Source organism: Lagopus leucura, unplaced genomic scaffold (assembly GCF_019238085.1).
Source record: "Lagopus leucura isolate 7727_CA_CO unplaced genomic scaffold, USGS_WTPT01 Super-Scaffold_100022, whole genome shotgun sequence".
NCBI classification, from domain to species: Eukaryota; Metazoa; Chordata; class Aves; order Galliformes; family Phasianidae; genus Lagopus; species Lagopus leucura.
The window spans coordinates 6,906,222-6,922,022 of NW_024962275.1; the positions used below are offsets into that span (position 1 = coordinate 6,906,222).

General features: G+C 50.6%; 1 protein-coding gene across 3 annotated transcripts in view; it reads left to right on the plus strand.

The window, feature by feature from the left end:
• Window positions 1-15,801, plus strand: part of ASTN2 (astrotactin 2) — a 257,021-nt gene that overhangs the window by 32,532 nt on the left and 208,688 nt on the right. Inside the window, exons 1-2 of one of the 3 annotated variants that reach the window (XM_042878918.1) lie at window positions 377-445; window positions 4,418-4,605. In XM_042878918.1, coding sequence (XP_042734852.1) covers window positions 4,420-4,605 — 186 coding nt within the window. In that variant the 5' untranslated portion in view covers window positions 377-445; window positions 4,418-4,419. Of the gene's footprint in view, window positions 1-376; window positions 446-4,188; window positions 4,226-4,417; window positions 4,606-15,801 lie in introns of those variants that run through there. The other 2 variants (XM_042878917.1, XM_042878916.1) reach the window with 2 other exon arrangements.

Below are 15,801 nucleotides of genomic sequence, written 5' to 3' on the forward strand. Positions count from 1 at the left end.
AGTACTGCGAGGGGAGCGGGTTTAGAAGGAAAGGAACATGTTAACATCGAGCAGAGGGAAAGGGGAAGAAATAATGAAGTGAGCTAATGATTGAGGAGGAAAAAAAACAGCGCGTTGCTAACAAAAGACCCAAACCCTAAGAAGTGTGAAGGCCTGTTTGACTGCAGAATTGTCCCCTGGGGAGCAGGGGGAAGCCCCGTTACTGGAGTCATTTTGGAGCAAGTCTGCTCTAATCTGCTCTGCAGGGAGCAATCGTGTGCTGGCAAGGGCGCTGGGGAGATCTCTGTTTATGACTTTGTGCATAATTTTGGTTCATTAGCATAAGTGGTAGTAGCTAGCAACCAGAGAATCTGTAAACCAGCACTTGGGCAGTGAGTGGTGGCTTTGGAGAGCACGAGCTGGGAAGAGCACGTGGCTGAAGGCAGGAGTGGTGCTGAGCATTAGGGTGAGGGATCCGGGGATCTTCTGCTTCTGTGGGTGCACCCAGCAGGTCTGGGGATGGGGAGGGCTGTGGGCTGGGCCTGGGGCACGGAGCAGAGGCGAAGGGCTCTAAGCAGAGTGGGTTGTTTTAATGACGACCTTCAAGGATGAAACAAAACGTCGGCAGTGGCGGTGGATTAGCAGAGAACAAGGCAATTAAATACAAAACACGCTTTGTGAAACTTGGTGGCAGATAAGGCAGGGCTGCAACCTCCCGAATAACCGATGAACGCTGAAGCATTGCATAAGGGCTGGCGGGGGGAGCTGCTGAATATTTCAAGCCTGGCAGCCTGCCTTGGAGAAGGCAGGGGTGAAAAGGCTATCAGCACACTTCGTGCCATCAGCCAGACAGCCAGGAGGAGGAGGAGGAGGAGGAGGAGGAGGAGGAGGGGGAGGCAGAGCGCCTGGCAGCCGGGAGGCACGAAGTAACAATTCTCCAACTTTAATATCTGCTGTTTCATTTTATATTCATCATGTCAGCATAATCTGCTTTTATGGGAATCGTCTTGGTTCCCAACCAAGTGCGTTTAGGCCTTCTGGCTTTTAGGTTTGATTGTAATAAGAGCCGAAGACCTTCAAAATGTTTGTGCGTGAGGATTGTAGGAACGGCGGAGGAAAAATGGAATTACCAAATCGATTGGAAGGAGCCCTGCTGGGGTCCCACATCCCTCCCTGACCTGTCCTGGGTGGGTGGCTGTCCCATTGCCATGAGCCGTTTGGGTTCTGAGCAGTGGGGGGGGTTTGTTTGGTAACTTTGATTTCCAAGGAAAACATGAAGCTGCAGCCTTATGGGACTCAGAGGAAGGGCAGAGAAGGAGAAAGTTACTCTATGTGCTTTTTCTTAAATTCAGAGCATCGTTAGCAGATGCCATCCATCCCTGGGGCAGGCAGCATCATCACCAACACAGGCAGGGCTGGATCTGTGGGTCAGCCTGACCATTTTCTCCTTGTTTCCCCCACAGAGCTGTGGCCATTGCTGCAGGACCGGCTTGAACGCTGAATAGCTTGAGTTCTTGAATAGCTACAGACTACAAGTGCTTTTCCATTGCTGCCCATTTTGAACCCTCGCTGTATCTCATTCTATTTTAGTGCAGGAATGCCCTTAATTTGTTCCAAAAGTATTTGAAAGCTCTGATAACAGGCAATCTTGCTGCAGACTATTGCATTCCTGCTGATGGACGGCGTATCGCTGCTGTAACTGCCGTGTAGATAGCGGGGTGACAATGCGTGTCCGGCGAAACACAGGCAGTATAATATTCATGTCAAGTGCTCGAGGCCAAGAAACTTCCCCGCATTTGGATATTGAAGGGTTCAGCAGCTAAAAGGGCTTGAGAGCATCTTTCTTGCTTTTTTTTGCTTTTTTCTTTCTCTCCCAGAGCAGCAAATCTGCTGGAAGGCTCGCGGTGTTCTGGCAGTGCTAGGGGTGGTGATGGCCAGGTTTCTTGCATGGTGGGGTTCAGGGCTGGGGAGCATTCAGATATTTATAAATGTATGGTAAATGGCACCCGGCGTTCGTCAGGAATTGCTTCGCTGCTGGGTTTTGCTTAACATTGCGAAATGAATGTTAAATTGAAGTTTCTACTTTTGGAAGAGACCTTTTGAACATGAAACAGGCTTATCTCCAGTCTAGGCTAAAATCCAAAAAATTGCCTGAATCTCAGAACTCCCCAGAAATGTTCTCTGTGATCCGTTTAAACACCCCATGCAAAGGGATGTGCGTGGAAAGGGAAGAAATTCAGAGGGTTCTGGCTGCTCCTGGGGCTTTTCCCATGCCGCCGTGGTGTGGTGCAATGTTGGGAGTGGTGGTGGTGAGGTCCTGGCAGCACCACGTTGGGTCCCTGCTGTGCTCCAGGCAATGCTGCTTCTGATGCTGTGACCATTTGGGAAGCTGCAGAGATGTGTGGGAAGTGTGCATGCCCCGTGAGCAGTAGTGCAGATCGCCCTGTGCCGTGGGTGACTGCACCTCTGAGCTGAGTTAGCGTGGCTTTAAATAAGCAGGACCCTCTCTTGTGATGCTTCTGTACTGTTCCCTCCTTGTCTCTGTAGGAGGGGTTGTGCTATCTGTCCCAAAGCTGAGGCAGTGCTTCTGCTCCTCGATGTGACCTTTGTTGCAATTTTAATTAGACAGGTAGATGCTTGTCAGTGCTGAGCTTTAAAGTATTGGTGTGAAGACAGCTGTGGTTAAACAGCCCTGATATTGCCTTCTCTTTGTCCTTACTTTTACCACTGTAAGTGGCCCTCTGCTCTCATCTCTTTGCAGGTGAGATGGCCGCGTTCGTTTCCTTACTGTGCAGTCTGCACCAGCTCCTGTCCTGAAGTGTGAGCTGCAGACCTGACGTGATTTGCAGGGCAAAGGCTGCGAGCAGCTCCTCTTGGTTCTGCTTTGCTCCAGCAAACAGCTATTTATATTAAAGGAGAGAAGGGATTATTAGGAGATGACTCGTTGCAGTGACAAGAGATATGACAGTGAGTTCATGCATCCCCTCCAAACTGTGAGCGTGGGCTCTTACGGATCCCATGCATGGTCAGGAGCTGTTTAGTTTTTTTCCTTTGAGTGCTCAGATGTGTGCAGAAATTGGGGATAACGACCGGTGCTGTGCTTGGGAGGCAGCACTAATGAGCACAGCCCTCGATGAGGTTCAGCTGGCAGCGTTGTGCCTGCAGTGTCATTAGTGAGATGCTGAATAAGGGGCTGGCAGCAGCAGGGTAACCTTGTCCTTGCCCCAGCCCCACTGAAGCCCCACAGCAGCAGTGGGGTATTGCCATCCCACAGCAGCAGCCCCATGGAGCCATCCCATGGCACGGTGGGGGCTTGTCTGCTTTAATCTGTGGTTCAAAGCCTGGAGTCTGCTGCTGAACAGTGTGCTGGTTTCAGGGTTGGGAAGAAGTGTTTCCTGAAAAATAGACTTTTGTTTTTGGGTCAGGAGGGGTTGGTACGTGGGTCTGTAGAAGTGGAAGCGCCTGGTCTTGTGGCTCGTGGGGCTACCTGTGATCCAGCACCTTGAAGGACCTTGACCCAAACATTGCTGGGAGCTCTCAGGATGCCCTCAGCTGGCTTCACTTCATTGTTCCCACTCCAAGCTAGAGCTGGCAGTGCTTTTGACCGGTAGCTTTCAGGAATACAGAATGCCGTCGCTGCTCCCTCCATTAGAACCACAGAATTGTTAAGGTTGGAAAACAGCTCTAAGATCACCAACTCCAACCCAACCCATCCCCACTGCACCCACTGACCATGTCCCTCGGTGCCACATCTCCACTCCTCTTAAAAACATCATTCTGAAGGTGTCGCGACCCATTGAATTGGATGTGAGGTTGCTCTCCCCAAACAGAAGGGAATTGGGTTTGGGTTCCCCATGTTGTGACTGCCTGCTGACACCCCAAATCCAGTGACTTGGAGGACTGCCAGTGGGAACCTGACTTCTTTCCCATTGCTTGTATTGCAAATGGAAAAACAAATGCAAAAAGAGAGGTGGTGGAAGGAGAAATATTGTGGCTTATTTAGAGATAGTATTTTTTTTTTCTTTTCGGTTTTGGTTTGGCTGCCAAACTGACAAATCGGTTCTTTGCAGAGATCTGTTACAAACTTGATAGGCAGCTGTGGAGCTGTCAGCACTCCTGTTCTGCTGCTGCTTGGCCAAGCCAGACGCAGCAGCTGCATATCGGAGCTGCTGGGAGTGCTGAGCACAGAACTGCGCTTGCTTTCGATTGCATGGTGCCCAAATTGTCCCAGCTCCTCATTTGTCAGGTATGGTGCTGTGGTGGTGTTGGGTGGTGATGCTGCTGTGCTGGGGTGTGTTAGGATGCTGTTATCCTGGCTTCCAGTCCCGAGATAGGAGATGTAGGTTAGATATTAGCAGGAAATTCTTTATGCAGATGGTGGTGAAGCCCTGATGTCGTGGAACAAACTGACCCTCGGTTGCATGTTTTGTCCCTGCAGAGATGTCGGGGACGGTGGCAGACATCTCGTTGGTGCACTGGAAGCAGCAGTGGTTGGAAAACGGCACCCTGTACTTCCATGTCTCCATGAGCAGCGCCGAGCAGCTCTCCCGGGCCACTCCTCCCAGCCTCCAGGAGCCTTCCGAGATCGTGGAGGAGCAGATGCACATCCTTCATATCTCCGTCATGGTGAGTGGGAGGGCGTGGGGACAGTGGTGGTAAAGGACGGGCTGGAGAGTCCGATGTGCCTTGTCTTTGTCCCTTGTGTGTGTCCTCTCGTGCCTCCAGAGAGGGAGAGGTGTGTATGAAGGGGCCAGGAGGCAAAGTGGGGCTGGTCTTGAGAATGGAAGTGGGGCGGTGGGAATGTGGGAGTCCTCGAGCCTCTGCTGGCACCTGTCAGGGTGTTGGTGGAAATCTCCTTGGCCTTCATGGTACACGCAAAGGCAAGATCGTGGGTTGATTGCTATTTTTTGGAGTTTTTGTAAGCTGAATTTCTTGTCTTGAGAAGTTGTGTTCTGCAGCACGATCCTCCTGCTTCAGAGGATCAGTCTGATGAGTGAAAACATGGTCTCAGTGCTTTGAACGTTTCTTATCTTAGATTCTGGCTGTCGCTAACATACTGTGTAAGTGTTCTGTGCCTTTTAAGGTGCTTAATTCAGTGACTTATGAGATGGTGGTCTAGAAGTTAGGCTTCTAGATCCCCAGAGCACTGTGTACCTGCACATCGCTTGCACAAATTGCATATGGGAATCCTGCAGCACCCCTCTGCACGAGGTGCATCTGTTTGTGTTTTACAGCCTGTGTGCCATTTCCATGCCGTCTGTTTTTTCATTTTGGAAGGCAGAGCAGAGGTGGCTTCGTGACTTTTTTTTTTCCTGCTTGAACAAGCAGCTATTTGGCTTCTACAACCTAAATCTGGTGTTTTTTTTCTGAGTGTCTCAACCCTTGTCAGCAAGGCTTTAGATTGGGCACTGAGTGCAAGTGAATGCAGAAAGGGGCTTTGCATTGAGGCTGTTGGGTGAGAGAAGGCACAGTGTGATAGCAGGATGGCAGAAGGGGCAGGAGCTCAATGGGTTGGGCAGGGAATGCTTCTTACATCCTGCTACCAGTGTCAGTGTGATGGAATACTGGGGGGGAAAACAGTAGAGATGGAATACTTAGAAAATAAGCCTGAAAAAGCCAGAAGAGAGAGAGAGAGCGAAGAATAAAGACAGCAAAACGCAAATTGGGTGTGAAACCTTGAGCCCTGCTTGGCTGCAGTGGGCACGCGTGTGTCAGGGCATCCTGTGCTGAGGTTGGCTAGATGAGGCTTTGCCATGCAGCACTGAACCCAATGGCATGGGAGCATCCGTGGCTTTGGGTGACAGCTTCTAGATGAGCGAGGTGAGGACAGGAGAGAAACCAGAGTTCCTCCTGCACAGTGGCTGTAATTCTACTTTCTTTCCAAGTCCTGGTGCTGGGGACCTGCAGAGCTCCCTGGGCCAGGACTGCCCACCAGCAGAATGCTTTGCCCATCTCTTGGAAGATTCATGAACTTCTTTGAGTGAACCCAAGCCAAGGCTGGAGTTACTAGCAGAAGATAAATGCCTGTTGTGGGTTTCTCTCAAAACCACATGGATTTGTGTAGCTAAAGTAAAACTGCTTGGAAGTCTTTGTTTCTTGGATTAAATGCCATCCGTGTCCCAGAGCTTTGGGCTGCTTTCCCATACTAATACCTTCCATCCCCACCTCAAGTCCTTGCATTCTGCACAGCCCACACTGCTGTGTGCCACCTGAATGCCCAGCTCTGCCCTCCCATGTCCTGCTTTGTGCTGTTCACTTGGCATGGCCGTGCCATCATTCCTCTGCATTCTGCCTCATGTCCCAGGGGCAGCTGTGACCCTCTCTGCATCTCTGCTCAAGCTCAAGGACATCTGTAACAGCACAATAATACCTTTTTTTTTTCTTCTTTTTTTTTTCTTCTCACCATTTTGTCTTAATCTTTCCCCACTGAAACATAACACATTAATTACTGCAGTTAAAGGGAATTCAGTCTCCATTACTGTCTGCCACCCCTTTCCTCTTGGCTTGAGCAACTAAGATTTGTCTCCCAGATGAAAAGGGAAGAAAGGAAATATATATATGAATATATTTATGTAAATGCTAGATTTTATTTACTCTATTTTTTGTGCAGCGCCAAGTAGGAAGGAATCAATATTTTTGTCATTACATCTGTTGTGTTTTTCCCCATAATCTTAGCTGTTATTTGGGTTTAATTGTGTTGTTTCCTCTTGTGTGGAAGTAAATCTTATCTGTTTTGGATTAAAATTCAATGAAGGTCACAGCAGCTCGAAAACTTACCAGGCTGCAGCAATTAATGTTCATTTGGCTTTGATAAATTGGAATGTTCCCCACAATAGGACTGGAGTGGATTTCAGAAGCAATAATTCTTCCATTAACTCAATGATTCCCTGCATGATAGAGCGTCTTGTCACTGCTCTGTTTGTCGTCTGTCACTTTGAGGATCTGGGCATATGCCTGATATGATTTATCATGATTATTGGGGCTGCTTGTGTCAAAACATTTTAAACCACTAATTATTCCAGCCTTGTAAATTGCTGAATTTAGCAGAACATAAGATATATTTTTCTCCACCATATTATGCCTGTTCAGTTATTGTTGAGCATTGTTGTGGGCTCAGGCCCAGAGCCACATTTTCTAGTAGTTGCTGCAGCTGTGTGTGCAATTGCAGGATGCAGAGCCGTGGCATTGGTAGGATGGGCACATCTCACCTTGCGCTGAACCACCTGAACAGCTGAACTCCTTGGCAGCTCTGCGTTGCCCTTTGCTGTGCCCCTAAGATGGAGGGGCAGGGCTGGTGCCCATGGTGGGTGACACATGGGGATGGCCACCTCTCGCCTTCCCTGGATGGTAACACACCAAAGCCTCATTTCATCTCGTACCAACTCCCTGCGAGGGATGTTGGGGTGTCTGGAATAAAGGTGACCAGATATCATCAAGCTGATCTTCGTTTTGTAACTTCCTGCTTTCTGCTGGCAGCAGTTAGCTGCTGGTTGCTCGGTTTCCCAGCAGATTTTTCAGCTCTTATTTAGACAAGTTTCCTTTTTTCTTCTTGATCTTACGCATCCCGAGTGTCCCTAATGATCAGCTGCTTGTGCTGTGCTCTGTCAGCTTCTAAGATGGGTATAAAGTGTGCTCCTAAACGCTTCCCTCTGATTGAGCATCCTGCTCTGAAGTGGAGCCGAGTGGGATGTGCAGCCCAATGCCTTCCTCCCGTCGCCAGGGTCAGAAGCACTGCATCTGTCTCCAGGAGCTGGAGGGCTTTCAGGAACTGCTGCCTCCTTCCTGAAGCTGCTTCTGTGCCATCGTCCATCCATCCTTAACCTCTCTTTTTCCCCTTTTCCTGTCAAGAATGCCACGACTCTGCCTCTCTGCACTGCCTGTGTATTGCAATGTATTGCAGTGTAGGGGCTGAGTGCTCTGGTGGCTGTGGGATGCTGCTGGAGCCTTGCTGGCTCTTTGCAGTGCGCCTTGTTGATGGCAGCCAGCTCATTTGGAGAAGAATGGTGTAACATGAGTAATGAGGTAGTGAAGGAGGCACAACATCTGTGTCATCATTTCTGCACCAGGAGGTCAACCGGATTCATAAAACATGCACTTCCAGCTTGTGATATGTTTAGGAATTAATTAGGGTAGGGAAAAAAATTGCTGCAGCAGCAGATTTCCTTATCTGAAAGTTATTAAGCAGCTAAATTGATCTCCAATGAGCTGTTTGGTTTTTTTTTTTTTTTTTTTTTTTTTTTTTAATAAAAAGAAAAGAGGAATAGAATCAGTGTATATCTGTACGAGAATTGTGTCCCCCCTCCTGCCCTGTGGGGTCAGGACAGCCAAGCTTTGCTGAGCTCTGATGGTCCTGCTAGGAGGTCCTGCATGCTGTCCCTATCCTTGGTCTGGTCCTGAGCTGTCTGAGGGTGCTGGTGGGGCTATGGCTGTGTCTGCTGCCCATGAACCAACTCTTTCTGGTCTGGGACGGGCAGCCTCTGTCTTTTCTCCTCCACTCCACCTTTGCAGAGATGGGATAAAATGGGAACCAGAACCCCCTGTGTTAAAATATGTAACTGGAGTGCTTGATTTGCATCGCAGATAAAGTAAGGATGAATAAACACTCTTAGTTCATCCAAGCTGAGCAGCAAACCAACTTTCTGATGTCATCCCTAGGGCAATCCAAGTCGATATTAGGGGAAAAGCAGCCATGGGAGGGGCTGCTCCTTGCAGATGGCATTGAACGCGTGGGATGCATCTGCTGCCGTAGATATTTTCCATCTTCAGTATGCTGAAAAAGGAGAATAGTTGGAGGGGGAACAGCATGAGCTCGTGTTAGATAGGTGGTTGTTGTAAACAGAGGGTGCTTGAGCTTGGAGGGAGATGCTGAAGGGAGGAAACGAAGGAAAAGCATAGGGATTTTGGGGGAGGTGTGGTGAGAGTAGGATTAGTGCATGGCTGAGAACATGGGCAAAAGGGAAGGCACTGTGTGCATCTGCCCTCACCCTGTCCATGTGCACCTCCATGCTGCTGAAATATCAAGTGTGTGTTCGTAGCGGGGTGCCCTGGTCTGTGCTTGGAGTTTGCAGGTCACAGAACCACAGAGTGGTTTGGGTTGGAAGGGCCCTTGAAGACCACTGAACTCCATCCCCTCCTGTGGGCTCGCTGCCCCCCAGCAGCTCAGGCTGCCCCAGGCCCCATCCACAGCCTTGGACACCTCCAGAAATGGGGCACCCACAGCTGTCTGGGCAGCCAGGTATAGGAGAGGGAAGCACATCCCTGCCCCATATGGGCTCGCTGTGCCTCGTCTTGCCTTTTCCTCAAACTCGGTGTAATTTGCAGCTTTGCCTTCTCTCACTGGTTGTCCTTGCTTGGATATATGTGCAGCGCTGCTTCGAAATGCTTCTATCAGGTAAATGTTGTCAGCATCGGGAGCCGGCTCGTGTGGAGGTGAGCTGTGACAAACCTGATGTAGAATTGCTTTGAGATGTTTGGGAGAGATTTTTGTACAAAAGAAGGAATGTTTGGTTGGCAAATCTCGCGACCTGGAATAAGTCTTAATGACAGGATGAAACGCAATGTCTTATTTGTCCCAAGAAATATGATGTTTGCTTTCATTTGGAGCTTCTTTTTTTTTTTTCCCCATTTAAAAATAAATTGGACTTAGTTTCACACAGCAGCGTTGCAAAGTGAAAAGGCAGAGCGCTTTGTGCTCAGGAAAGTGTCAGAGTGAAATGTTTCTCCTCTTCAGCACTTTCCATATCCTCCCCACAACGCTTTCGTCTCAGCTGATGTGAAACTGTCTGAGTAGATAAACCATTTGTAGAACATCTTGCCAGGCTCTTTTTTTGAGTAACTGCAGCTAAACCATGGGTGAAAAATACTTGATGAACGGCCCTCAGCACCTGCATCACCCAGGAAGCTGGGATTGGTTGGAAATAAACCCAAACCCGAGTCTGGGTTCCGTTGGGAAGGGATGCTCCAAAACGTGCTGATGCGAAGCAGTGGAAGAAGCTCATCCATGGGTGATTTTTCTGATTGTTGCAGGGCTGCTAATATAGCTGAGAACTTCTTTGAGGGGAAAAAATGTGTGCGTGCATGTCTGGATCTGCTGCAGGAAATTGGGCACAATTCCCACTGGTGTAATAGGGAGCAGCATGGGCCATGCGTGGTTATTTTTACCTGTCCTGCTCCCGCTCTGCCTCCCCCTCATCCCCCCAGACAGCAGGACCCAGCTCTTTTTTAGCCTTTGCAAGGTCTCTGTGGTGTGCAGCAAAGAAAATAAACTAATGGTGCTTATTCTAAAAATCCAATTACCTAAAACCACAGGAAAATAATGATTTCTAAGGGAGAGGCGTGAGCTGGGAGCGGGTGCTGGTTCAGCCTGGAGAAGAGAAGGCTCTGGGGGGAGTTGAGAGAGCAGTTTGTTGGTATCTGATGGGGCTGTTAGGAAGAAGGGGACTGATGGTGGGGCTGTTGCGATGGGACAAGGGGACGTGATTTCAGACTAAAAGAGGGGAGATTTAGGTTGGATATAAGGAAAAAGCTTCTTATGGTAAGGGCGGTGAGGCACTGCACAGGTTGCACAGAGAGGTGGTGCTGCCCCGTCCCTGCAGATGGCCAAGGTCAGGCTGTTGGGGCTCAGAACACTGATGGAGCTGTGGGTGTCCCTGTGCACTGCAGGGACTGGGACCAGATGGCCTTTAAGGGTCCCTTGCAACTCAAACCATTCGGTGATTTTGTGACTGCCCCGAGCCCAGCTTTCCTTGCTGCACCAGACTTGGAGGATTTGGGGTGAAACCATTTTGCCGATGGCAGCAATTGCAGAGAGAGCTGCTGGGGAGCGTGGAGCAGCTGACAAGGTGAAATGCTGCTGCAAACATTGGGGAGGTCTGGGAGAATGGCTGAGCTCCAGAGAAAGCAGGGAGCACTGTGGTGGGATACAGGTGTGTCAGAGCTGGGTGCACTCGGGACATATGGTTGTATGGATGCTGTCTCTTGTGGCATTTTAGGACCCTGTGAGACCTGGGGTGCTGCATGCTGCTTTTGGGGATCTCTGAGCTGATGGAGGGGCTGTGCTGCTGGTCACAGTCACCTGTGGTATGGGGTTGGGAAAGACAAGACTAGCTTGCAAATTGCAAACAAAGGGCACGGTAGCTGCAAGGCTTCCAAAAACAAACAGAAATGAAGTGAAAGCTACACATACATCGACCTACAGCTGGAAATGGTGCCAGAGGCTCATCTGGCTTCACAGCATCAAGTAAACGAGCTGCAAGGTGCCTCTCAGCTTCGTGGCTGAGGGCTGGTTATGGAGGTGTGGGGTTGCCCTTACCATAGGGTACTGCTTGGGTTTGGGGTGCCTCACCCAGGACCTGCAGTGGGTTTGGGTGAAATGCAGACCCTCAGAGATGCTTGCCCCATCGCCTCGTGCTGGCCACGTTTCCCTCAGCACAACAAGCCGTGTGCTTTGTTTCTTTGCTTTTTCCCTTTTTAAAAGGCCACTTTTCAATCCTTTGTGCTCTCCCTCCTTGGCATGCAGGGCCTCAAAGGGGAGGGAGCCCTCAGCCAAGCTCTCCATCACATGTCCCTTGTTTTGCTGTGTTATTTTTTCTCCACTGCTGCCCTTGCCAATGAAAGGACATTGTAGAGCTGCTGAGACTGGCAGGGGCTGGGACACTGCCTGCCAATAGCCTCAGTGTCTGAAAGGGCTTAGGAAATATGAGCTCTAAATTAGTTCCCAAATTTTCCTCTTTTTCTCTGCTAAAAGAGCCCTGTGGAGCCTCCCCAGCACCCCCTGCATGAGGGGCTTTACCCAGAGAGCATGGGGACACCAAGAGGACCCTCGGAGCATCCCATGAGAGGAAGGGGCAAACGATGGGCATCTGCCCTGGCTGTTCCCCCCTCCCTTCATGGCTTTACAATGCTGCCTTGGCAAGTGCCTTCAAGTCCTCAGCTGCGATGCTGAGAGAGTGGGAGGGGAAGTGTGTGGCTGCCCGGAGGCAGTTGAGAGCTGCAGAGTACCAAGAGCTTCCTTGGGGCTGCGGGATGCCCTGAACTTCCAGGAGCCATGGGGTGCCTCAACCTCCATAGGGCTGCAGAGTGCTTAAAGTTTCCTGGGGCTCCAAACCATCCCTAAAAGGGCCCTGAAAGGTCCCCGTGGCTTTGCTGTAGGGAGGAAGGAGAGCCTGCAGCCCTGAGTGCCAGCAGGGCGCATGGAGGGAGCGGGAGCTGTGCGTGGTAGCCTTGGGCACCAACATTTTACCTGCTTTCTCAGTGGTACCTTAGGAAACAGCAAAGGAAAATTCCACTTCCAGAGGCACCTGCTGTCATCTTTCTCAGGGCTCAGGCTCCTGCTCTCTCCTCTCTCTGTGCCTTGCAGCCGGCTCTGAAGCAGAAGCAACACTCTCTGCCAACCTAACGATTAGCCTTTCCGCTAATGACCCACGAGCTGTGTCCAAAATAAATGAGCCCAACCTGCTCATCTTATTAGCCAAATGATTGTGAAGAAGGGGAAATATCTGCAAAAAATTGCTTAGGCAGCTGGAATTTGGAAGTGTGATGGAGTCAGTGCTTGAAGCATGGAGAGGAGTGGATGAGTTGTGCATCTCCAGAGCTGTTCCTCTCCTGGAGGAGCCCTGTGTTCTTGGGGCGTTCCTGCTCCCTCCTTTGCTTGCTGGGCTCCTGGGGTCATGGTGCTGATGCGCTCATGGGTTGGGTTGGTGCAAACTTCACCTTGTTGGGTTTGTAAGGTGGATGTCTCAGGGCTCGGGCTGTTTCCTTCAGCCTTCCTATAGCTGTGTTGCTTCTCTGTAGCTGTAACATAAGCCCTCATTGGCATGGAAGCTCCGGGAGGTGCACACATGCAGCCTGGTGTTCCCTTCAGCCAGATGTTATTTGCTTTGCAGGTGAGGGGTTGCACCATGGTGCAACTTATTCTATGGTCATTCCCAAAGCTGAGAAGCTTTGCAGTTACTGACTACACCAGAGTTTTCCTGTATTTTTGGGTTTCCTTCTGCTTTGCAAAGTTCTGGGGCTCTGGTTTCCCCTCCTGGAATGAGCAGCCACTTGCATGGTTTTGCTGAAGCAAGCTGATGGCCTGACCTGCTCCTCAGCGAAGGAGATATGAGAGAGGGAATCTGGAAACATGGGAAAATCCTTTCCCACCCCTTCCACTTTGGCACAGCCCTTTATGTCAGGCAGCAGTTCTGGGTCTGGGTCAGGATTGCAGCTCATGCAAAAACCAATAACATGTCACCTTCAGGGGCTCTCCATATGTCCTTCAGCACTCTGGGCTGCCATGCAGACCCTTTGCACCTGGCAGACTGGGTGGGATGGATCATCATGCTGCCATGCCTGGGCTGAGGTGCTGGCAGCCATCCCTTCCCTTGCTGTCCATTCCCAGTGGTGCACAAGGAGGTGTGTGCAGCTGGGGAAAGCACTTATGGCTTCTTAACCCCCTGCAGCGGTATGGGCTGGGAGATGGCATTTGTCTGGCCACAGAAATAGAAATGCATCTTACAGCAACATGTGGGGCTCTGGCTGGAGCTGCTGTAAAGGACCAATCATCTGCCACCTGTAAATAGGGAGTGTGGGAGCACAAAAGGCTTTGCAACATCGTGGCCTGGTGGTGGTGGTGAGGAAGGGCTCTGGGGTCTGAAAGCATTACCAAGTCAGCCCCAGGACTGGCCCTGCAGCCAGTGTTTAGTAGCAGAGAGAAACGTCCTTGTTGCCTTGTCCCCTGTCCAAGCAGGAGACCTGGCTGATGATGCTGAGGTCTTCCTGCTCCATCCAGCACCCAGCGTGCCCACCATATGCTCCCTGACATCAGCACTGCACCTTGTCCTGTGGGCTCCTTCTGTTGTACATAGGCTTAAATTGTGCCTTGGGCTTCTTTCTTCCTTTCCTAACCGGTAAGGGAATTGCTAATTGTACGGTTTTGTTCTGAGGAGTTTCAGATTGAAATGATTATCTGTGTTGGATAACATCCTGACAGTGCAAAATCCTTCAGACAGGCAGTGGATAACCCATGGCTGATTGTGCTCATTGATGCCTCTCTCTGCACTGACCCATCCTGCAGAGCTGCCTCTGCTCCCCCTGCTTTGGCACCTGGTGCACACGGAGCTTCACCCCAAGAGGGCTTAGTGCCAGCTCACAGGTGTCATTTCAAAGTCACTTCTGTAAGCAAGTTTGTCAGGTTTATGCTGACGTGGTTTAGGACTGAAGGGTTGTTTTTGAGAGTGGAAATTGTTTTCTCAGTGCTCCAACCTCACATCCATGCATAACCCACGATGGCACCAATACCCATTGAAATGCTCCAGTGAGCGATGGATCTCCGTAGGGCTTCTCTGGATGAGGGTTCCTTTCCCATAGCATCTCAGCGGCGGAATATGGAGGATATGGAGACATCATTAAATCCATCCCTGTGCCCCGAGCGGGATTAATAAACCCCTGTCACCGATGATGGATGTTCCCCTATCCTGTTCTGCACTGCTGCTCGGCCCTGCGGGTAGATGGAGGTTTGGGGTTGGGCTGCAGCTGACCCAGGAGGACAGCACTGATGGTGACAAACAGCGCTGCCTCCCAGCACGCTGCCTGCAGCTCGAGTTCGCTCCTATTTCAGTGCGATTTTACACCGTTTGCACGGATTTAAATAAGCAGGTGGTTGGAAGGGATTGATTGAGATCTTCTCCCTGTAAATATTTTGCTCCCGGGGTTTAACAGCCCCAGTGCTCCCTGCAGTGCTGTGTGCGTCCTTGGCCCACGGAACGGGCTGCATGCAGCTGGCTGCTGCAGGATGTGCTCCTCCTTTCCTTCAGTGTGAAAGCCCCCGTGCAGCCCAGCCCTGCTCTGTGTGGGCATTAGCAGGGTGTAGCTTTGCCTGCCGCTGCTCTTGGGACGGGCTCTCCTCTCCTCGTGCTGCTGGGGCTATTACAGTAAATTGCCAGATGCAATTGCTTGGCCATCTCATAGATTTGTATCTCAAGTGTCCTCTGGAAAGGGAGCCCTCAGGTGATGCTGGGAATGTTAAAATGATAAATCCGCTTCTTCCCAGTGCCCTTCTGCAGAACAGAAATTGTACCGGTGTGCGGGCAGCTCCGTGTCTGCTGCAGGGCAGGGGCAGAGAGCAGCTGAGCCTTGTTGCTTGTCTGTTCCCTCAGCTGCTCCCCACAGCACTGTGCTGAGACCCCTCACAGCTCTGCTGTCTGTCTCTGGGCACGCTGCAGGGCCTCTCTGCCTTCCTTGTGGTGCGGGACCCAACACCAAACAACAGCACTTGAGGTGCGGCCAGATGTGACAAAATAGGGGTTAATCCACCAGCAATATGGAAGACCTTGAAATGTTTAGAGCAGATGATAGAAAAAGAGGTTGTTCAGCATCCCATCCTGCTTCACCCACTGCCATGTGCCACCAGTGGCTGAATGGGCACTGCCTTCCTTCACAGGTGCTGCAGTTACACTGGTGACACCATGTCAAAACTGGCCAGCAGCAGCAATATGTGCATGGGGCTGGGAGGGTATGAGCCTGTTATTATCCATTTACCCAGATATCCCAGCTAATCAGCTTTCAGATGGGGAGAATTAATTGCTTTCATTCATAATGCCAAGCAGATTTAATTGAAATGAATCCTTTCCTCTTTTCACATGGCCACTTCCTCAGAGGCTGCAGCGTGGAGCTCTGCTTGGCTGCCTGCTTGCAGCAGGGCTGGGCAACACAGCCCCCAAATTGTCCCCAGGAGTGCAGGGCAGTGTGGGCCACGGAGTTTGACATGGAGCTCGGAGTGCCTGCTGCTCAAGGGGAGGTGATGGATGGATATGATGTGGCTTCGCTGTGCTGTCCCCAAAT